This window comes from Labrus mixtus, chromosome 5, assembly GCF_963584025.1.
Source record: "Labrus mixtus chromosome 5, fLabMix1.1, whole genome shotgun sequence".
Lineage (NCBI taxonomy): Eukaryota > Metazoa > Chordata > Actinopteri > Labriformes > Labridae > Labrus > Labrus mixtus.
In genome coordinates, this window is record NC_083616.1 from 11,921,426 (window position 1) to 11,943,797 (window position 22,372).

The 22,372-nt window shown below is 42.0% G+C and overlaps 1 protein-coding gene across 1 annotated transcript in view; it reads left to right on the forward strand.

Annotated features, from left to right (window-relative positions):
• Window positions 1–20,900, forward strand: part of bmp1a (bone morphogenetic protein 1a) — a 28,556-nt gene extending 7,656 nt beyond the window's left edge. Inside the window, exons 2-20 of the mRNA XM_061037857.1 lie at window positions 645–758; window positions 3,607–3,732; window positions 4,295–4,412; window positions 5,935–6,113; window positions 6,515–6,620; window positions 10,931–11,055; window positions 12,624–12,739; window positions 12,905–13,007; window positions 13,594–13,710; window positions 14,096–14,241; window positions 14,351–14,546; window positions 14,786–14,911; window positions 16,142–16,302; window positions 16,466–16,646; window positions 16,767–16,892; window positions 17,060–17,187; window positions 17,540–17,753; window positions 18,131–18,381; window positions 19,711–20,900. Of these exons, the coding sequence (XP_060893840.1) occupies window positions 645–758; window positions 3,607–3,732; window positions 4,295–4,412; window positions 5,935–6,113; window positions 6,515–6,620; window positions 10,931–11,055; window positions 12,624–12,739; window positions 12,905–13,007; window positions 13,594–13,710; window positions 14,096–14,241; window positions 14,351–14,546; window positions 14,786–14,911; window positions 16,142–16,302; window positions 16,466–16,646; window positions 16,767–16,892; window positions 17,060–17,187; window positions 17,540–17,753; window positions 18,131–18,381; window positions 19,711–19,845 (2,768 nt within the window). The 3' untranslated portion in view covers window positions 19,846–20,900. The remainder of the gene's footprint in view (window positions 1–644; window positions 759–3,606; window positions 3,733–4,294; window positions 4,413–5,934; window positions 6,114–6,514; window positions 6,621–10,930; window positions 11,056–12,623; window positions 12,740–12,904; window positions 13,008–13,593; window positions 13,711–14,095; window positions 14,242–14,350; window positions 14,547–14,785; window positions 14,912–16,141; window positions 16,303–16,465; window positions 16,647–16,766; window positions 16,893–17,059; window positions 17,188–17,539; window positions 17,754–18,130; window positions 18,382–19,710) is intronic.
• The last annotated feature ends 1,472 nt before the right edge of the window (window positions 20,901–22,372 follow it).

Here is a 22,372-nt window from a genome sequence, read left to right on the forward strand (position 1 = left end):
TATAGTAAGGAATCCCATAAAGCACATTCCTCATAAAGGGAGACTGTTTGGTTATTTTTTCTCTCTCCTTGGCCTCATTAAGGACCTTTTACATGTTCAAGGTGCCCCATATTAGTCCATGGAGGCAGTGTCAGTGTCTCACTGTATTACATATGATTTTTCTCATTAACTATCCAGAGGCGCCAGAGCACACAGTGTGATTTTTTTTTGTAACATCTGGATTGAACATGGTTTAATTAATCACATCGGTGGGCAGGTTTCTGAGTTCAAACTTTTTGTTTTTTGCACTAAACTTTCACAAGCCATGCACAATATGTTGCTTATATTACAGTCCATATAAGGACTGAAACACTCCTTTATAAGGGACTTTTGTTATTCAGACAGACATGCTGCACTTTCACGTCTCTTTTTCTATTTACTGTTCAAAAAAACAAACTCAGGGAAGGAATGAAGTTTATATTTGTGAATGAGTTTCTTTTACATGCTCTAGGTTGTCTGCGAGTGCTTTGACCTCCGTGCAGCCTCACTCTGTCTGAGTGGCAGGAAAAGCTTGAGGCAACTGTCCTTCTCACAACGATATTCTCTAAATTGTGCAGTTTTCAAACAGTCTTCTGATATCTGCCATCTCTGTTTGTCTGTTTCAGTTGCCTTTCTGGGAGACATAGCTCTGGATGAAGAGGACCTTCGAATGTTCAAAGTGGACAGAATCATAGATTTGGCTCAGAGAACTGTCCACATGGTTAATCACACAGATCCAGGTAACAACAACAAAACAAGAGGGGGAAACTCCTCATGATACTTATCAGAGTGTTTTTGAAAAAAAATGTTAAGGAAATGTGTCCTGTTGAACTTAGCTTTCTGTACACAGACTTTTGAACTGTCCAAAGTACTTATATCATCTAGTTGAGAGTTTGTTTTGGCACCTGTCAGATAGAAACTTTGGGTTTCTGATTAGCTCTCTTAAAATGTTTACAGCTGTAATGTTTTTGCTGCACATTGCCACACCTGTACCACCACGGTGGACAGTAATTTCTAGGCTTTGTAAAATGTGTCTGAATGAAAAGCAGTACTTAAGCGACAGCTGTGAGTCAACAGAAACCAATAGTCTTCACAGTCCTATAAAATATAGGTGAGCATGAACCGACATGAGCGTGCATGTTGCTGTCTGTGCTTGAATGGTTTCAGTTCGCTTCTTTTCATCCGATTTAATGAGCATGTTGAGGTAAAAAGAGATTTTGGAGGATTAAAAATACGTTAGAACTGTACTTAAAATACCCACTGAGTAAGACTGATTGCAGACTGAATAGTGACCTCTGGAACAAGGATTTAAGATGAGCCTTAGGATTCAGACGGTGTATACAATTATTTCTAAAAATTGATTTGAGGTTATTGAGTGCGTTTAATTGAAGCAAAGTCAAGAAGAATACTTCAGCATGGTTGTGTCTCTTCACTGGCCCTGTCTTCCCTATATTATTAAAAAAGTTGTGTAATTTGGTTTGAAAAAAATAATGCCAACAGAAAAATAATAATGAAATCTCTATGAGCATTCCCTATCGCATTAGATTTAATCATGTTACTGTAATTAACACATCTTCTACAAGTTTGTCTCCAGCAATATTTCTTATCAGTTCGCCGGGGAGATTTGGCTGTTATCAGACTTTTCCTCAACACATGCACAAGTGTGGACATGCTAATTGATCTCTGCAGGCTGCTAAGATGTACTTCCTGCAGGCTGAAATTCAGCAGAACACATTGTCCAAGCAGAAAAGAAACATGCTGCGAACTGTGGCCTACATCTTAATCAAATCTAGTTTCAAACAGGACGAGAGCTGGGGGTGTTGTAATGGAACAGCAACCTTTGTGCTGCTGGATGTACTGAAACCAAATGTACTTGTTTTCTTGTTTCTGCAGCGGTACTTTTAGGATAACGTTTATTGTGAAACCAGCATGTTTTGGCTTGTTGCCTTCATCAGGGTCATCCAGGTGAAGTTCTACAGTAAATATGTTTTTTATTATGTTGAAGTGAAGCCCTCCTATTCCACCTCCTCAAAACAAGCAAAGCAAACAAAGCTTTTCAATGGATACCATTCAACAAGTTTATTTTAATATATGCTAAAGGATTCACTAATGATCTAACTGAGGGACATTGTCTATCGAGGGACAGGCAGTGCAAACTTAGGCTATAAGTGTTGTAATGTGTAGCATCTGTTTACTTGCTTCATACTTGGCTCTATACAAATAAACATTGAATTAATTATTGTATTGTATTCTAGGTTCTTGCATCAATAGGTTACTGCAGGTTCTCACTGAAGTGAAACACTGACAGATTTATTTACGGGATCACCTTCAAACTGGAGTGAAATCAGATGTTTGGATCTTTATGTGGAAAGAATCTGCAGATGCCAAACCCTCCAAGCACATAAACATGTTCAGCTCGATCCATATGATTTGGTTTGTAATATTTAAAAAGATAAAGGAATGAACAGAAGGAACAAAACTAAAATGTCCTCGTTTGTACATCATGAATCTGTTCAAACACACCTGTGACATTCCTACCCTTCATTAACTGAATTAACTAAAAACACATCAATAGTTATCAGACCGCTTCAGTTGATTCTGAAAACAATATGAACATATCCTACTTTACAAGGTGAAGAGTCTACAGTTCCTAAGAAAGGGTGATGCAATGTAGCATACATAATCAGAAGAGTTGATTCCTTGAAAGGTCAGAAGTCTTAAGTGTTTACCACATTGTTCCTGGCCTGTGGTTTATAAGATAATGCTGTCTCTGTATTTCTCAACATGTCCTGCTGAAAATCAATGTTTACATGCTGAGGCGTCATTTCACTTTGCAGAAGTGATGCAATCCTCCATGAGATAGCTCAGGATGAAAATCTAAATGTTTGTTTAACTTTTCAGCTTCATGGAAATAATAGAAACCAATCCATGTGAAATGTCTTCATGTTCCTTTACTGAGCTCATGCTAAACATATGATGCTATTCAGAATTGAAGTTGTAATTCTTATTATTTCCCCACAAAGCTGCATCATTCATTTAAAACCATTAAAAACACATGCGTGCTGTTATCTTTGATATTTGGGATGCACACTTTGTCCTATAACTATGAATATTTCTGTGAAATGGGTTCATATCTGAAAGAGTTTAATTAACAGTGGTTGCTTCAAAAACAAGTTGTGCCTGTTCTGCAGCCTAATGAAGAACAGGAGGGCGATTACACTATGTGTGTTTCACATATGGATGTGTCTCATTATAATGAGCAGGTTTAGGTGGGAGCTTAGTCTCCATGGTTACTCTGCATTAATGTGCGTTTGAGTGACATTAAAATGATGAAACTCATTTAAAAGAAGAAAGGAATAAGCTTCAGTGAAATCCCTTTGTGCAGAATAGGATGAACGATGTTATTTGAAGGAAGAAAAAGTAATTTCCCTAAATGAGCCTAATAATTAGAATTTCTGTTCCTTTAGTTTTAGGATAAAAAGTGGGAAACATATTAGCTCATTATGAATTAAGTGCTGGTGAAACTTTAATTCTGTCAGACAGGAATTAAATTATTCATCTTTGTTGTCTTGATTTTCAAATCTTCAGGATCAACCATTCAGAGTATCCCTAACAGGCCGGGCTCACGCCGTAGAAAAAGAGCGGCCACCTCCAGACCTGAGCGTGTTTGGCCTGAAGGTGTTATTCCCTATGTCATCAGTGGGAACTTCAGTGGTAAGTAAAACATCTGTGCTCATTGATAGAAAAAGTCCATTCTGCTTTTTAACAGATAACATATCATGGAAAATCAAAAGTTAACATTTTGTATCCTTAAAATGTCAGCGATTTTCAAACTCTGGTGGTCCAGAATGAACAAAAGGACACAGTGTTTTGCTTCAGTTATGCACCATAACTCCAGTTGCAACAAAAAATGAAGCACCGAGGCATCAACTTTTGTTTCAACTTTTTTATAACTCCTCGGAATGAAACAACAGATGAAGAAGTACATAGCTCTAAATAACAATGTGTGATTTGAGTTGTGTTAGGTAATTGCACAAAAGTAATATACATTTATTTTTTTATATAATTGAGAAAATGTTATGGAACCATAATCAGAAAAATAGTTCACATTTTGATTGTATAAAACTAATATAGCCTTAATAAAAGTCCTGTTTTTAAAATGTTTTCGTGTGTGTGTGTGTGTGTGTGTGTGTGTGTGTGTGTGTGTGTGTGTGTGTGTGTGTGTGTGCGCCTTTGTCAGCTCCACTGATCTCACTTTCTCTCTCGTCTTATTCAGGAAGCCAGCGGGCGATATTCCGGCAGGCCATGCGGCACTGGGAGAAGCACACCTGCGTGACCTTTATAGAGAGGACGCAGGAGGAGAGCTATATTGTCTTCACGTACCGACCATGTGGGTGAGTCAGTGGGGTTTTCAGCTCCCACATGAAGACACTGAACAATGGTCGGCCTCTGTTGCGCCTTCATTATCTGCAGCTAATTATGTAGCGTCTTAGTCCTCTTCCTTGCTTTCCGCTCAGCAGCCTTTCCCCATTGTTGATCCTTTCTGTCCGCGGTCTCTGTGTGAGCTGTTATTTCAACCCCCCCGCAGGTCCTGTGAGAGGTGACCAATCAGTGGTCAGGAATGTCTCCTATGCCTCATCATCACTCTTCATCCGTCACTGACCACTGGTGTCGTGCCACATGATGTACAGAATTGCGCCCAAGGGGGAGACTCAGCCTCAGCCTCTCCATAACCCTGTTTACCACTGAAGTTGGATTTAGTGTCCACTCAGCATTTCCTCTCAAACAAATACTCAGAGGAAGCTCTGGTTGTGGTTCTAGTTGTTGCTAAGCGACAATTGACAATCTGTTTGGACGTTTAGAGGTCTGTTTGTTTAATGATAAAATATTTTTAGATAAAAGCATTTGGTGCACACGAACCAGCACACCCTTATAATTTAAGGTTTGAGGGAAAAGAGGCTAGAGCTATTAGAGAAAGTATTAGAGAGGTTCCCAGGGGACACACAATCCTAAAACGTTCCCGTGTTTTAACCTCACACAGATTTAGAAACACAAGCTGGAACCATTATGTCATCACACACAATGAACCTCTCCCACTGATAATGCATCATTCAAAACAAACAGCTTAACAGAAAGAGGATGCAGATCATGAAACTTAACTTTTTTTTTTTTTTCCAAACAACTGTTGATAGCCATTTTTAGCCTGGCCTCTAGAGCAAAAGCGATGACATTATCCACGCAGGCGGCAGCGGTTAGCAGTGGGAATACTCGACTCTGCTGCATATTCAGCAGGTCCCCATCTGTCCTGTGCAAAGTTCAAGGCGTGTCTCAGGAGAGCCTGGCTAGGCTCGCAGTAATTAGAGAGCTGCTGTCTGGCCCACAGGGCAGCCATGTGTGTGCCCGTCCTCCACACTCCCACACTGAACCTTTCAAGTCACGCTGAGATGGAGCGCCGAAGCCAACCAGCCTCCGTCCTCACTCTCAGCATTTGCATTGGCAGGCGGATGAATGAATGTCACTGCTGTATGTGTGGATGACAGGTAGCCTCATTAAGCTTTCTTGTAAAACAGACCAGAGGCTGTAAAGATAATGTCGTTCTCATTACAAGAGTCATTATATATGTTCAGAGCAGGATGAAATATAGGCCAGTTAGACGTTATAGAGCCCGAGACGCATTCCTTCTTCTTCTTCTTCTCCCCTGGGGAACATGATTCTTTTTCTGGCCACTTGCTGTAGTTACTACTCGCTTGTTAAGGGTTTTTTCACGTACTAAGACATAAAATGTAGCCACTATATTTTGGCTTTGTTAACACTGTCTGTGTGTGTGTGTGTGTGTGTGTGTGTGTGTGTGTGTGTGTGTGTGTGTGTGTGTGTGTCTGTGTGTGTGTGTGTGTGTGTCTGGCCGTTGAATCACAGGTGCTGCTCCTATGTTGGTCGTCGTGGAGGGGGCCCCCAGGCTATATCCATCGGAAAAAACTGTGACAAGTTTGGTATTGTGGTGCACGAGTTGGGTCATGTGATCGGATTCTGGCACGAGCACACGAGGCCTGACCGAGACGAACACGTCAGCATTATCAGGGACAACATTCAGCCAGGTAGGGGCATAGGTCTCTCAACAATGACGTTGGAAAGAAGAGACAAAATAATAAAAAAAAGACACACAGAATTGTGAGCCAGTTTTTGCTCAGCTTCATGCCTGCTGCGTTCTATTAATCCAGGTGTTTTTTAGAGATAGACAACCCCACACAGAAGGCTTCTCATGACACATTCAGTAACCAGGCCAAACACCAACAACTACAACCTTACTCATCCTAAAAAGCCTGAAATATCACTGGCTTTTGCATGCACTAATGCAGGGGGCTTATTGGACTCTCTAGCCTCATTGTGTGATTCAGACGGAGTAAAACTGTATTCACCTTTGGCTTACATACATAAGGTTGCACAGTGTGACTCAGCTTCATGTTCCAACTGTTCTTCTCACTGTCTCTTCTCACAGGGCAAGAGTATAACTTTCTGAAGATGGAGCCGGGGGAGGTGGACTCTTTGGGAGAAGTCTATGATTTTGACAGTATCATGCACTATGCCAGGAATACATTCTCCAGGTAGGAGCCAAGCCAAGTTCCACTGCTTGCACTCCAAACTGGTGTTAGATCAAGTCAGGCCGAGCAGTTTCCCACTCTGCTGCAACCTTTTAACCCTTCTTGTTGTTTTCCATTTCTGCTGAGAGTCATTTTTTTTTAAACATTATTTTATGACTATATTGATCTGTACTGCACCAGGTCTGTGTTTTTGGGAGGCTGCTGAGAAATGTGGCAGGATCCCCAAAGCCTGAAAAGAAGAATGAAACACTTAATTCCCCTCAATAACAAATCACTTGAAGACTAAACACGTAGCCTGAGGACACAAAGACAGAAAGGGCTTACAGTGTCTGTCTTGGATGTGAATTGTTTCTTCACTATCGGAGTTTAAGTACAAAGAGACAGAAATGGCTTTCCTGGGAAAAGGTGGGTCTTTAGTGGGTATTTATATGTTGCTACTACAAAAGCTCTATTTTGAACAAAGCGCTCTCCTTCTCTGGCCGAAGTTTCTCTTGGGTGAAATGTTTTTAAACAGCCATTGCTCCCATTGCATGTGGTTTAAGTAGATGGGGGAGCACTATTGTGATTTATGGAATATTTGGATACGATTTAAATGCTTATTGCTGCATTGAGAGTGAGGAGGGTCAAAAAAATAATATGCTTGTGTGAAACAGCTTGTTCTGACGACTCCAGTTTCATTGAGTATTTGCTTCATCATTTTTTCTTGCATCCTGATGAATATCTTTTTCCACTTTACTTTCTCATTCAGCTAACAAAGGCTCTGAGCTTTGTGTCAAAATTATACAAATTAAACACCTCTGACAAACTTGAATTGATTTTCTACTATGGTTTTTTTTTTTCTAAGAAGGGAAAGCCAAGTCTTTGTAGCAGTAGTGAAAGTGCCAGCTCCTTCCCACAGCCTGCTCAAATTAAGGCCCTTCTCCTCGGTTCATGCTGCTTTTGCACCAGCAGCCGCAGTAAAGCAGCACCAGTCCTGATCCTGCTGCTGAGCTAGCCCACTTACAGTAGCCCTGCTTCCTCACAACATAGTTTCTGCACGCCACTTTCAAGGCTACGTGGAGCTTCTTGTAAAAGTTGTGCCTCAAACTATGAACCGCCTCATTATGCTCCTAATGACCTTTTCAAGAGGCTTTGATGATAAGTAGCGTTGTGGTCACCCGAGGCCTCTTCAGGGACTCTATTTATATATTTATTTATTTATGCCTGCTGCATAGTCTTCATATAGAACCTTCATAGCATTCAGGTGTTGTAATAAAATATCCTCTGCAGCACTATTTAGGCCAACCTCTGAAATGCTCCTACCTATGGTAAGGAACGGACAAGTGGAAATTTGTTGTACTCCCCAGGCTTTAAGACACATGTGACTTAAAATGTGTGTGTCTTAGACTTTGGGCAGTAGATAAATAAATAGACAAAAGTGGCTGAACTGTGTAGATCCTGTATGTAGCCAAACTTGGTATTGAAATGTTGAACAGTGGAAACAACCTGCATAGAGGGACCTCTGTTTTTAAAGGCAGAGCTGTGAATGTGTCATACTTATGATGCCACTTTATTTTGTTGCCAGCTGACCCCATTCACTACTCCCTGTTTTTGCTACAGGAAATCCCTCCAGATGTTGTGATGTCATGCAAGACTACTAACTGAAAAAATCCCAGTGACAAACACTAGTCAGTCTAGGATCTCACTTGAGTCATCTCAGCCTGTGTTTAGTTGGAAGTGCTTTTTACTACCTGGGTGACTATAGCCTAAAAAGACCTCTTGGGAGAAGTTGACTACTAAGATTTAGCTCCTGAATCATCATTGTTATTCTAAAGCATCGCTGTGCTCAATAGAAAGTGGTTTCTTGTCAGCCTGTCTATATATACACTAAAAATGTGTAAGCATACTTTACATCAAGTTATATAAATATTATGGTAACCACTAGCTGACATGGGCAGGATGTGACCTTAGTCTTGTGTATGAAAGCGGCATTTCGACCATTTGACTCTATTGCATAGTTAAACAATGTGGGCTAATCTTTAGGACAGCTGCAGGAACAGTCATTTTGCAGTGTTTTACCTATAGCTGGAATATGATGGTCAGCGAGAAAGCCAGAGCTGCTGTAATATATTCCTTGTGCACACAAAAGTTTAAGCAAAAAAGTAAGTCCTGACTCATTTTTACCTAACTCTGATAGGAAAACCAGCTGTTGGCTCTCCCCTTGTTCTTACTCCTCAGCTGTATATGTATTTTTTCACTCCCCCCACCATCAACTCTCCCATGCCCTGTGTGACTCTCTTAGTGTATGGGCCTCTTCCCGAATCAACTGCAATGCTCCTGCGGCAAACAGAGTCTGGGAAGCAGAGAGGGAATCTTTGTCTAAGCTGAGGCTGCAGCTGGGTGGAGGCCAATGTACAGAAATGCCTGTCTGGCCCCGTGCATCCTAACTGTAGGTCAAAAATGCACTGCACATAGAATAAGACTGAAATTCTGCACCCTTTCTTTTCAAGAAATACATCATGTTTGGTTTTAGTGATTCGTTTAACACATTAAAATTAAAAAGAATGTGGAAAAATAGAGGCATACAATAACTTAATTAGCAGGTTAGAACCGGTTAGAACATGAAAGGTACTTTTTTGAGCTGAACAAATTCCACTGCAGCTGATAAATGTTTGTATAATCATAAAGAGAGGTGTTTTAGATGATAGGTTTACAGATTAGATACAGTTTAGATTACAGTCTGCTCAGCACTAAATGACAGGAGATCCATTGAGTTGATTTAGCTCTCAGGTCAAGAGTTGTGAACTAAATGTAACACAGTATGAACCACATTTTGCTTCACAATTCAGCAGGCCTGCCCTAAAGTATGTGTATGTCAGCTAATCCACCACTCCAACTCTTTGTGTAACCATGTTGATCAATAAAAGCCCCTTTAGACTAACATGACAGAGGAATGGCTGCCACTGCTGGGGAATGTTTCACAGAGCTGTATTAGCAGACAAGGGGCTCCTGTTAGCTTTTCACAGGTCATTCCCAGCACTGTTTTTTTCTTGAGCACCGATTGGCTCATGTACCTGTGCCAGTGGCTGTCTTTGTTACTCCATTATTAGCAGGGGTGTTTGCTCTGTGTTTTACAGTAAATCACCGTGGGAAGCCAGGGCTTTTGCCGTGGGGTGTTGTTTGAAAGATTTCATGGCTTGTCTTGATGTTTTGCAATGTCTCCTGGGGACAAGCAGAGCTGATCCCCTTTGCTTTTTTGTCTCAGCCGTGTTACCCGACCCACAACTTTGCACCCCCCTTTCCTTCACTCCAGATATATTTTTTAGTACTAGTGCATGGATTGGTGCCAACTCAAATAGAGACCTGCCAGTGTGCCTTTTGTCTGCTTTGACACCGGCTGCAGCGGCGTTTTTCACCAGCAGCCAGCACACCGGCTCCTGGAAGCTCACAGACATACAGGCAGGCAGGCAGGCAGGCAGGCAGGCAGAGTCTAAACTGTTAGCCCAGGCTGCTCTGTTTGCACATGCCTGGCGTTGATAGGCATGTCACCATGGGAACGACTACGGAGCCAGGCCGTTGCTCGCCAATACTTTGATTAAAATGGAGATGATAAACTAGCAAAGTGTCAAGTGAGACACTACTATGAGAACTCTGTTCTGCTGCGCCTGGTTGTTGTTGTTTTTGTTTTTGTTTTTTGACAGTTTTCATATTAGACTTTAAACAAGGCGTGTGGCTGGTGTTCACCTCCCTGCCTTTTCCAGCCTGTGCAGGTCATTCTCAGTAACTCTGGAGAAGAGTTCTTCGTTTGGGTCCATCTGTAGAGCAGACGTGTGCGTGTGTGTGTGTGTGAAGAATGATGTCAGCATTAACTTCAGAAACAGGCCGTGTGACCCTTGACCTCAAGGAGACTGTGATAAGTGAATGCAACCGTACATCTGTTACAATTTAGCCTGTGACAAAATAGATCTGAAGGATCAAAACAAATAGATTTGTTTCCTTTTATTATGAAATAAAAAAATAAAATAATGACAATAAGGACCCCATCATACACGTAGACACACACCTACTTTAACCTTCACGCTTTTTGGTCAGACATGGAGAAGGAAAAAGTATTAAATAAATAAAATCAATGGTTCTGTATTCTTCTATTAGGAGAAAATGGTAATACAATTTGTGACTATGATTGAAATGTACTGATTGATGTTACATCTCTTAGTTCTTGATCAGATATGATTAGCAGGCTAAATCAATGTTTGAAAAAGAGTCAGGATTGTGTGCACACTGTCGGTGTTTTATGCCACATTAACGTCAGTCTCTCTCTCCCTGAATTACAGAGGCATTTTCCTGGACACCATCCTGCCACGCTACGATGTGAATGGAGTACGACCACCCATTGGCCAGAGAACCAGGCTGAGCAAAGGGGATATCACACAGGCACGCAAACTCTACAAATGCTCCAGTAAGACTAAAATGACAAATCCTGTCTGCTGTGGGTTTTTCCTGTCTATTTTTTTGCATCTGTGTGCAACATAGCCCTGAGAGAGAGAGAGAGAGAGCTGATGTAGCTCGCACTCTGTGGAAATAGCCACGCAGCTACTCTTGATGTGGTTCTTTGGCTACAACGTCCGACAATCCCGAGCTGGGAGGAGTGCAAAGACTACCCAGGGACAGGAAGTGTGTCACCACTCGTTCCCAGATAGACCCAAAGGAACAGCTGTGATTGAGGAAGAGAATGACGAAAAGGATGTTGGGAACAGGGCTCATGTCCACACGTCACAGCTTGTGCAACGTAAACTGTGAGACGATACTCTAAGGAGCGTTACGTAAGCCTTTCTTAACCACTCACTGTGTTTACGCTTTGCAGAGAGGAGAGAGAGGATATAATGCTGTTGGAGTAAACAGAATTTATTACATTAACAGATGTACATTGTGACCAGTCTCTGCTGAATATATTTTGCTTCAGACAGTTTAATTACAGGTCAGTCTAGGACAAACTGAGCTGCCAGCCTTATTTTAAAGCCTAATGAATATACATTGTGACCAGAGCTGGACCAGCCGGTGTGGTTTATACGATTAGGACCGGAAGTTTTAACCCTAAATGAATCTGCTCTTCCTTCACAAAATTCTCTGACTCGTGAGAAAGAGTCTGACTGGATGTTCTGACTCACTTTGTGGGGGATGAGGTAGTGAGTCTCCACATGCTCTTGAGGAAAAAAAACTTGCGTAAAGAGCCACGGATCTCCCATTCATGCAGCATTCCTGTTATCGCCTGTCATCCCCGGTGTGAACCTAAGTGCTTGTTAAGGAGCTAGTAATTGGCAAATCTCTACCGAGCATTATTACACACAACTCTTTAGCTACGGCACAATTGATGGAAGCAAAGAAAAGTCAAGGGGAAATGTTTCCTTACTGCTTCTGTCTTTAGACAGAAAAAACTGAAGATGCATAGTTCTCTCGATCACTTCCTCTTAATGAAACACATCTCCCCCCGCATCATGCTTCTTCCTCAGATGTTTTTACAAGGCCGTGTTTTGTGTTTGGAATCAGTTCTTTCACACTTGCACGCTTAGTTTTCAGCCAGTCAACGTAAGGCAGTTTCTTTCACAGGTAACACGTACATAGTGCATAACATCCTCCAGAGGGCTTGTTTATTCATAGTGGGCCAGGTTTATTTTCAGAGGATGCTCACATTCTCATTTCTTTTGTGTGATCATCATCTGGAGAAGGTGGGGGGAGGGGGGGGGGTGAATGAGAGGGGTGTGAGGTGCAGGGTTGTGTGTGAACATTGTCAGCAGATGTGCCTTTGAACATGAAAGAGTTGTCCTTTACTTCACATTTGCTGTTATGATTCCAGCTCCAGTGTCTGTCCCTGCAGCGAGGTTTAAGGGGATTTACCTTAGAGCTGATGGCTAGAGAGCTTGAGTTGAGTGGCTTAGGTGTTATTCAGGCAGGAACAAGTTGACAGTGCATCATGCTCACAGCTCAGGCCTCACGTGTGGGTCTGTGTGCGTTTGTTTCTGTGCTCAGGATGTGGGGACAGTCTGCAGGACAGCAGCGGGAACTTCTCCTCGCCTGGATTTCCAAATGGTTACTCAGCGTACATGCACTGCATCTGGAGGATATCAGTCACACCAGGCGAGAAGGTACTGAATGGGGAAAATGTCGGGTCAACTTTGAACCCTTTAAATCAAGACTCACAAAGTGCTTAGACCAAAGCAAGGTCTCAGTTACTTGATATGTATCAAGAGTCAGTGTTTTTTATCCTTTAGTCCACTGTATCAGTACCCACTTTGTCTTTTGCTTCTCAGATCATTCTGAACTTTACCTCCATGGATCTGTACCGGAGTCACCTATGTTGGTACGACCATGTAGAAATCAGAGACGGATACTGGAGGAAGGCTCCTCTAAAAGGTTGGTTTTTAAGGAGTTGTACCCAAACTGGGGCTCCAACTTACAATTCATGAAAATATAGCTTCAGTAGATCGTTTGATTCTAAAGATTTTAAATGTCTAAACATCTTATTTGTCTAACCAAAATTCTATCAAATGCTGTTTACTGCGATGGAAGAAAAGTAAAGCTAGAAAGTAGCTTGACTTGGTGTTGCAATTTGTTTTTGCACTATTGATACAAGGAGAAACAGTAGTGGCAGCTAGACAAAGGTTTTTACATGTGTTTAAATATATAAAATATTGACATTATTTACAGGAACTGTAGGGAAAAGCCACGTTTTTGATTGGTCCAGTTACAAAATACACCAGACACTTCCATTGGTTCCAGGTATTCATACTGACAAACATTGTATGAATAAACCAAACTTTAAATACTAAATTAAAGATGCTTATTGTCATTAAAGTCTCTTTATGTACCTCACAACTGCCTCACAGCTGAATCTGGTGTCTGTAAAGTGAAAAGCTGTGTAGAGGATGTTCACAGCTATCTCAGGTGTTATAATGAAAAAGATTTGCTTTTTATGTTTGTGTCCTCACCTGTGACCCAGGTCGTTTCTGTGGTGATAAGCTGCCTGAACCAATCATCTCCACCGACAGTCGGCTGTGGATTGAATTCCGCAGCAGCAGCAACTGGGTGGGAAAAGGATTCTCCGCCGTCTATGAGGGTAAGCACCCGTACTCCCGACCTCCCTGAACCCCGCTCCAGTATGTAGCTCAGCTGACTGAACGCATGGCCGCTCACACATCCAACAATGTGCCTAGAAGCTGCAGTAATATCCCCAGTTTATTGGCTCTCCTACTGCTGATGTGTGAGGTTTTTTTACGCTGCATTAATTAGACTTTAGCCGGCCTTCGCATTAAGCTCCATTGTTTCCAGACAGCGCGAAGGGTTGGTGTGTATGTTTGCGTGTGTTGGAGCTGGTGGTGCAGGTATTTCCGTTAATCCACCCTGCATTAATCAGAACAGTGAGCGTTTGGTTTCTTTACAGGCATGTGCTGATGATATTACTATCGAGGGAACTCAGTATTGTTTTTTATTGTCACATGCAGCTATCTGTGGTGGGGAGGTGAAGAAAGACAACGGCCAGATCCAATCCCCCAACTATCCTGATGACTACAGGCCCAACAAAGTGTGCGTGTGGAAAGTAACTGTAGCTCAGGGCTACCATGTAGGACTTACCTTCCAGTCTTTTGAAGTACGTCACCTATCCTTCTTCAAATATTTTCATTCAAGTAATTCTTTGCTGTGTGAATATTACAACTTATTTGAAGAGTTTGACGAATGTCCCTCTCTTATTTTCTCAGATTGAGAGACATGACAGTTGTGCCTATGACTACCTGGAGGTGCGCGATGGAAACTCTGAAAACAGTCCCCTGCTGGGCCGATTCTGTGGCTACGACAAGCCAGATGACATCAAAACCAGCTCCAACCAGCTGTGGATGAAATTCGTTTCAGATGGCTCGGTGAACAAGGCTGGCTTTGCTGCAAACTTCTTTAAAGGTCAGACATTAAGGGTCATAATCTTATTTTACGTGTTCCAGCAATCGGTCTGCCTGTTGTGTTCTTTTGAATATTACAGCGGTTAACATTTGTAACACATTATTGTGTTGTACTTGCACAGCCAGATTCTGTGCGACCCTTTTTGTCTGGCTCTGGGGATGTTTTGAAGAGTTTCTTTTGTACACCAGCAAACCAGGGGGGCCGGCGAACAGGGTCCTAACATATCTTTGTGTTTTCAGAGATGGATGAGTGCTCCAAGCCGGACAACGGTCGCTGTGAGCAACGTTGTGTCAACACACTGGGCAGCTACAAGTGTGCCTGTGACCCGGGCTATGAGCTGGCTGCTGACAAGCGCAGCTGCGAGGGTAAGGACAGGGAGACAAGTCACCAGCTCTGCTCACCTTTTAATTTACACGCTAAAGCACTTTACAGTGTTACTCATCCAGAAACAATAAGCTCAGTCATTCCATAAAGCCTACTGTGATGTCTGCGCTGGATGATCACTGTCTTTTAAAGATTTGGGACAAACAATGCAAGCATTATTTTTAGCTCAAATTACATGTTGTTGTTTCAGACCTGACAATAAGTAAACAAGCTGTAGAATATCTGGTTGACCACTTAACCACCGTCCACCCCCTCTAGAGGAAGTCAGCTGTCACTACAGCTTTGTTATGTCTGACAGAATTCAATTTATTAAGTAGCTTCAGTTGAAAACAAAGAGAGCACAAATTAAAGAGCATCTAAGTATTTCTATTAAACAAATTACACAATTTGAAAAAAGAAAGGACAGATACTATCTGTCAGATGTGTGATCAAATATACTGTCATATCCAACAACCCCCCAGGGGTGACAAATCAGCTTTACAGAGAACATTTTCTATTCAACACTCTTAAAATATGCTCTACTTTCATATTAGTATTCTGTCAACTGTCGAATATAAAAAATGTTGCATTAAAGTATAAGGAAACCTGTTTTTAAATAGAGATACAGAAAAAATATGTATTAGTTGTATTTCTATTGCATGTAAAAAAAAGGGAGCAGCATATTCTGGGGATAGTGCAAACACAAACAAACAAAGAAGCTACTATTTAAGGATAATTATATCTGCATTAATACACAGTGAGAAAGATTATATGTGAAACTGGTATATCTTTAGTTCATGTATATTGCTCTTCAAATAATCATTGAAACGTACATTTTTTACTTTGCAACATTCGGCCACATTTAATAACTTTAAATCCATGTGTCAAGAAAACATGTATGCAGTTGGTTAAACAATGATTCACTGAAATATTGGCAGAAAATAGCAATGTACGACACCAGTTTGTTCATCATGTTGTGTTGCATAACTGTTGCAGAGCTTTTGTGAGTTGTCACACGCAGGTCAAGCACTAATCCCGATTAATTCAGGACACAGGAGGATACATCTCAGGGGCTTTTGTTTTAGCTGTATGGTGTATGACATGAATGCTTCTGGAGAACATCCTGTGGAGACACATGGGGATAATATGTTTTCTCTTTTCTGCACATCTGCAGGTGACTACCAAGCTAACTATTTTTACTTGTCTCTTCCCATGTTGTGTGTTCTGTCCAGCTGCCTGTGGCGGCTTCATCACTAAGCTGAACGGGTCCATTACTAGCCCCGGTTGGCCCAGAGAGTACCCCCCAAACAAGAACTGCATCTGGCAGCTTGTCGCCCCAACACAGTATCGCATAACTCTGCTCTTTGACGTCTTCGAGACTGAGGGCAATGATGTGAGCACTGGGGTTATTTTGAATCGGCGCGGGGTGGGTTTGTTCTGTGTTATCTCTCTGTCATTGCACAACTTCATAGCAAACAAAGCCTTACTCTCCTCCAAGTGTTTCATTATTAAAACCAAATACACTGCCTCTTCACACGCTCTGTTTCTCTGCACAGGTTTGTAAGTACGACTATGTGGAGGTTCGCAGCGGGCTATCAGCCGATTCAAGATTACATGGGAAGTTCTGTGGGGCGGAGAAACCCGAAGCTATCACCTCCCAGTACAACAACATGCGCATTGAGTTTAAATCAGACAATACCGTGTCCAAGAAAGGCTTTAAAGCACAATTCTTCTCAGGTGAGTCTCCTGAGAGGCCTCCTTAATGCATCACGTCTTCTCTTTAAGTCACTCAAGCTGCCATCAGGCGTTTTTCAAAGGAAAACAGTCACCAAGGTTGTGTCCTCTGTGCTCCCGCAGACAAAGATGAGTGCTCCAAGGAGAACGGAGGCTGTCAACACGAGTGTGTCAACACCTTTGGAAGCTACAGCTGTCAGTGCAGGAGCGGCTTTGTGCTGCATGAGAACAAACACGACTGCAAAGAAGGTACCTGAGACCTCAGATTCTTGTCACTTTATTAGGGTTGCACATTTTTTCATACGCTTCACTTTTTTTTTTGCAGCCTGAGTAGGTCTTAAGTAGACTTACTGTTTGAACGCAGTCAGATTGCACAATGCAGATGTATGTGATGACTGAAAGATGTCTTTTTACAGCCGGCTGTGATCATACTGTGAATAGCGTGAGTGGAACCATTACTAGCCCAAACTGGCCGGATAGATATCCCAGCAAGAAGGCCTGCACCTGGGCCCTCACCACCACTCCAGGACACCGCATTAAAATCGTATGTGTCACTTCCTCCTGCTCTCTGTATACTTTCTTTGGTCAGTCATTTCTTTATTTGTATTTGTACCATTATGTAACAAAACTCCACTGAGGACATGTTTACTGAGCTGTTATCAGAAGCTGCTACAGAACAATGATGTGTGGCTCCCCCTTCTGTTTTCATTTGTATTTATGTCCAATATGTCACTGACATTAAGAAACCTATTTTTTTTTCCACCTTTCGGTAGACATTCTTTTTCTATAAATAAAACTAATCACAGTCAAAAAAAATGCCACTGATTCAAAGTTGAAATTCTGTTCCAACACCTTTTTTAACAAGCCTCTTTGCCCATCGTCCTCTTTAACTACAGGCCTTTAACGAGATCGACATGGAGGCCCACCTGGAGTGTGCGTATGACCACATAGAGATTTATGACGGGCGAGATGGAAAATCTCCAAGTCTGGGTCGCTTCTGTGGAACCAAGAAGCCCCCACCCATCACGTCGACTGCAAACAAGCTGTTCGTTCGCTTCTTCTCTGATAACTCTGTGCAGAAGAAAGGCTTCGAGGCTTCCCATACTGCAGGTAAGAATAGACACTATTAGAGCAGTGCTCAGTTTTTCCTCTTGCTAAATGAAAAACCTAATAGTAGCCAAGAAGACAGAAGACAGTAAAACCTTGAAACCTTCATGTTTTGGGGGCATCAAGTTGATTTCAGGTTAGTTATTGACAAATCAGACTCCACAGCGGTGTCTGGACTAAACACATGCAAGTTTAGTTTTGATTACATTTCACCACCCTTTCTGAGAATGATTATGACTCATATTTAACAACAGAGCGTGATTTAGACTCCTTTGTATCTGGATGACTGTGAAAACCACAAATGAGCCAGAGACCAATAGGCACAGCAGCTGTACTCAAACCTTGGACAAAATGACTCAGCTCAACTTTTCTGCTCGCAGAGTGCGGTGGTCACCTGAAGGCTGAAGTCAAAACCAAGGACCTGTTCTCCCACGCCCAGTTTGGGGACAATAACTACCCCGGAGCCTCTGACTGTCAGTGGGTGATATCTGCTGAGAAGGGCTATGGGGTGGAGCTCATCTTCCAGACCTTTGAGATTGAGGAGGAGGCGGACTGTGGCTATGACTACATGGAGCTCTTCGATGGCGCCGACACCAAGTCCCCTCGGCTGGGACGCTACTGTGGCTCGGGGGTAAGAGCATTTCTCTCTGACAAAAACAGCTGACCTCCCAGCACTTTTTTTCTGCTGTTTTACAGTAAAAGTAACAACGAGGGATTTCTGAGAATTACTAGAGAAACTTTGGCGGGGGTTTGTGAACTGCCCTGGGCTTTTGACTCACTCACTTTAATCGCTTTATTAAAGTTGGGGTTTTCCTCCGGGTTTGGGAGTGTGGCTGTGGAGGCGCTTGTAAGTTGACTCACTTGCTTCGCTCCCTGGGTGCTGATAGCCTATCAGAGCCTCCGGCATTGGGCTGTAACTGCAAATTAAGCAGCCAATGCTAAGGCTGCAGCCCGAGTCTGGAACAATGACACCAGCAGGGAATAGAAACACAAGTTTCCTCAGGTCAGAGAACAGCTTGATCTCATTTACACACTTCAATAATAAGCTTGGGCTTTTCACTCACGCCTGTTCACTCGAATCGTATGCTGGAGGGGATATAACACCCTCAGAACCCCCAGAGAGCTGCTTCTCAATCAAGTTTCTTTTTATAAAACAGGTCGAAATAAACTGGCACAATTCAGTCAAAAGTAGTTGAAAGCTAATTATAGTGAGAGAAGGCTTACTTTAGCCCAGGGGCTTTTCTCTGTTTAATAGCAGACTACACATTGTTCTACAATCCAGTTTAAAGTGCATTTCCCCATTCCTAATAAACCAAGACCTATTAGCTATTGTATATACATAATTCATGTTGAATGACACCAGTCTGGTGTTTTACTCTTGGTTGCACAGGCTCGTGATGCAGTGCTTTCTGATAGTCACAGAGCAGCTGCCTGAGCACCTCAACCAGCTAATTAATTTGCAGTATAATGTCTGAATTAATATTCATGTGATAACACTCTTCTGACAAACAGCCAGGTGCAGTGTTGCATAGCTTTGGGGCTCACATAAAGCAGTTAATTCTCTTTTTGTTTCACTGGAAACAGTTTGGCGACTCTTTACTCGTGGCAGCAGAAATATGTGACGTGTTGTGCTGTATATGGTTTTGTTCAGGGAAGAAGTAAGCTCTGTGCTCAGGTGCACCTGGAACTAATCATCAGACTGTATGTTATCCACACTTCAATAGAAGCTAAAGCCTTATTTTCAATAAAGCTACAAAGGGCCAGTCCCAGTCCTAGGTCCCTTAGATGGCCCCCGTCTTTCACAGAACTGGCAATCCTCTGCAGTCAGAAGCCATTGGTCATGGTCGCTGATTTGACTTCAGGTTCAGCATGTGACACGTCTTTAGTTTGAATTGAAGTGCAGTCAAAGAAGCAGAAAGCAGCAGCACAAATGAATCTGTTGCTTTGTGTCTCCTCACAGCCTCCAGAGGAGATCTACTCGGCTGGTGACTCCATTGTGATCAAGTTCCGCTCTGACGATACAATCAACAAGAAAGGATTTCACGTCCGCTACACCAGCACCAAGTTCCAGGACACACTGCATTCACGCAAGTGACCAGCGGGGGCCGGAAGGGGCCGCGCGGGGCAAAGGGGCAAACGGAGGGGCCCCCAGGGGAGGCGCCAGCCCGACGCTCGGAAACCTTCGGCCACCAAGATGAATCAGACACGACAGAACAGCCGCAAGACCACCAACCGCACCTCAGCTCCTAGGGGATCTAGCTCCCCCCGCAGACTGTGAGGAGTAAAGCCATTCTGCAGTACACCTTGATTTTACCTTTCTATGGTTAGGGTTGGGGTGGGAGGAGGAACGTCCGCTTTAGGCGAGAGAGTTAATTGACCCCTCCAGATCTTTTTTTGTTTGTTTCTTTATTTTTTAACATGCCTCCTAATAAGAGGCACAAAGGAAAACAGTGGATTCTCAGGACCTGTAGGAAGGCAGGCATCAGCTGGACAGATCCCTGCTTTTGTCGGGCCAGCCCACCACATCCGGGGGGGGGGGGGGAGAGAGGAAGAGGAGTATGGGAAGGTCTCCTGCTCTCCTCTCCTCTCACTTTCACCCCTTTGGTTCAAGGATTCCTATCTGTAAGAGGATAAGAAGGACTTGACTTGAGATTCTGATACTGTATGTCAGTCAATTGCATGTAATTACAAGGAGAGAAGGAAAACTGTACAGTGACAACACCAGCATTTGTAATTGGCATTGTCCTGGCAACCAGTGGCAAGATTCTCGTTGTTACCATTAACAAGGAAATTAAGGAAGCAGTTATCTTATTAAAGGACTAATACATGAATTGTGGTCCATGTCTTCTGGTTGGTAATTGCTCGCCTGACGACTGGCTTTTACTGTACCTCCATGTAAAAAGAAATGTGTATGATCTTTCAAAGGGAACATGTGCTTTTCATAGCTCAAACCAGTTAGCACTTTATAGTGAATTGTTCCAAAATCATGAGCTTATGAGTTTTTGTGAAATGCAATGCCAGTTCACTTATTTTTAAATGCATTTTATCTCTCTTATTCTTCATTGTTTTTTATTTCTCCATTTAGTCCCTCAGGCATACTTGAACATTGTGTGTGCCCTGCAACATGGGGTAATAAAGATATGACTTATGTTTCAGTGTTGAGTTACAGTTCTGATGTAAAATAATTTCTCTCCAGAGAAACTGCCTTTTCATGGTACAATGAAGTATTTCTCAAGAACCAAATGAGCCTGGTTATTTATTGTTAAAAGAAATGACATATATAATGTAAAGGTGGAAAGGTACTGTTGAAATTAACCCTATAATTGCATTCTAACGTGTAGCCATTGGTCTATGTTGAATATACTGTGTTGCACACTCGTTCCTTTCCTTCGTTTATTTCTCACTCAGCATGATGATGAGGATAATGTGCGGCAGGGCAGCAGTCTGACACATCTGTCTGATGTTTGACCTTTTCTTCGTATTATTAACAGTGGTCCTCTACCGTGACATTTCAGTTAGAGCTTGTCCTGCTCTGCAGTCACTGAGCTGCCGTGGAGTGCAGTCAAGGACATGCGAAGAGGCGGAGTAACACACAGCTGAGGACAGAAAAAGTTTCAGAGGATTATTCTTTCACCCAGGAAACATAACAAACATCTATAAATACCCCCTCACTTGTGTTATTTTTGATTCACTATTTATAGATTGAGCTTGTCATTTCAGGTAGGAAAGCTTTTCTTTTTCCATCCTGCTGGATATTCATTACCTTACATGCAACCTCGCTCAACCTCAATCATTATTCCATTAAGTTGTTGCTTTTTAGAGCAGAACAGTGTTGATGCACAAAAACTACGCTACTGGCAAAATTTAAATGGATGGCTTTTTTTGAAGGCAGCTAACGATAAATAAAACTCAGATAAAACAACATCAGAGACACAGATTTCACATTGATAAATATTCCTGAATGGTGCTTTCTTTTTGAATCTGTTGTTATTTCCTAATTGAATTCCACGTCTTTTTTTTTTATTATTATACAAGTAGTCATAAATAATTCAGCCGTTTTGTATTAGTTTATAGATATCAAATTGAAATGTGTCTTTACTGTGTCTCTAATGTGACATGTATTATAGCCAGAAGCAAAACAAAGAGGCCACACATTAAATCATCTCAATACAGATTCTAATGGGAAAGAAATAGAGCATCTTTAGTCCAATAAGTTCATACTCTTCTTTCCCTTTCAGAGAGAAACAATAATTATTTATAAACGCACTGGCCATAAGTGTAATTTAAAGTGAAATGTTAATATCCATACAAGAACTGCTGCTGTTCAAAAAACACCTCGACAACTAATTTAAATGAAGCACATATATTCAGATTCTATAGAAGCTCCTAAGTAAATATATACTGACAACATACAGTAGTTTATTTTTTTCCACTGCATCGTAATGTATTTGATGCTGATGCTGCTGCAATTGAATAAAATAGAGGACTCTGCTGAACAAAGGCTGCCAGGGTTTTTTCTGATTTGACTAAAAGAAATACATTCTTAACATCCCTCTTCTTTAGTTTCCAGCACAATGAGTAGGAACGATTCTGTATGCAGAACACCTTTCCTTTTGTTCAAT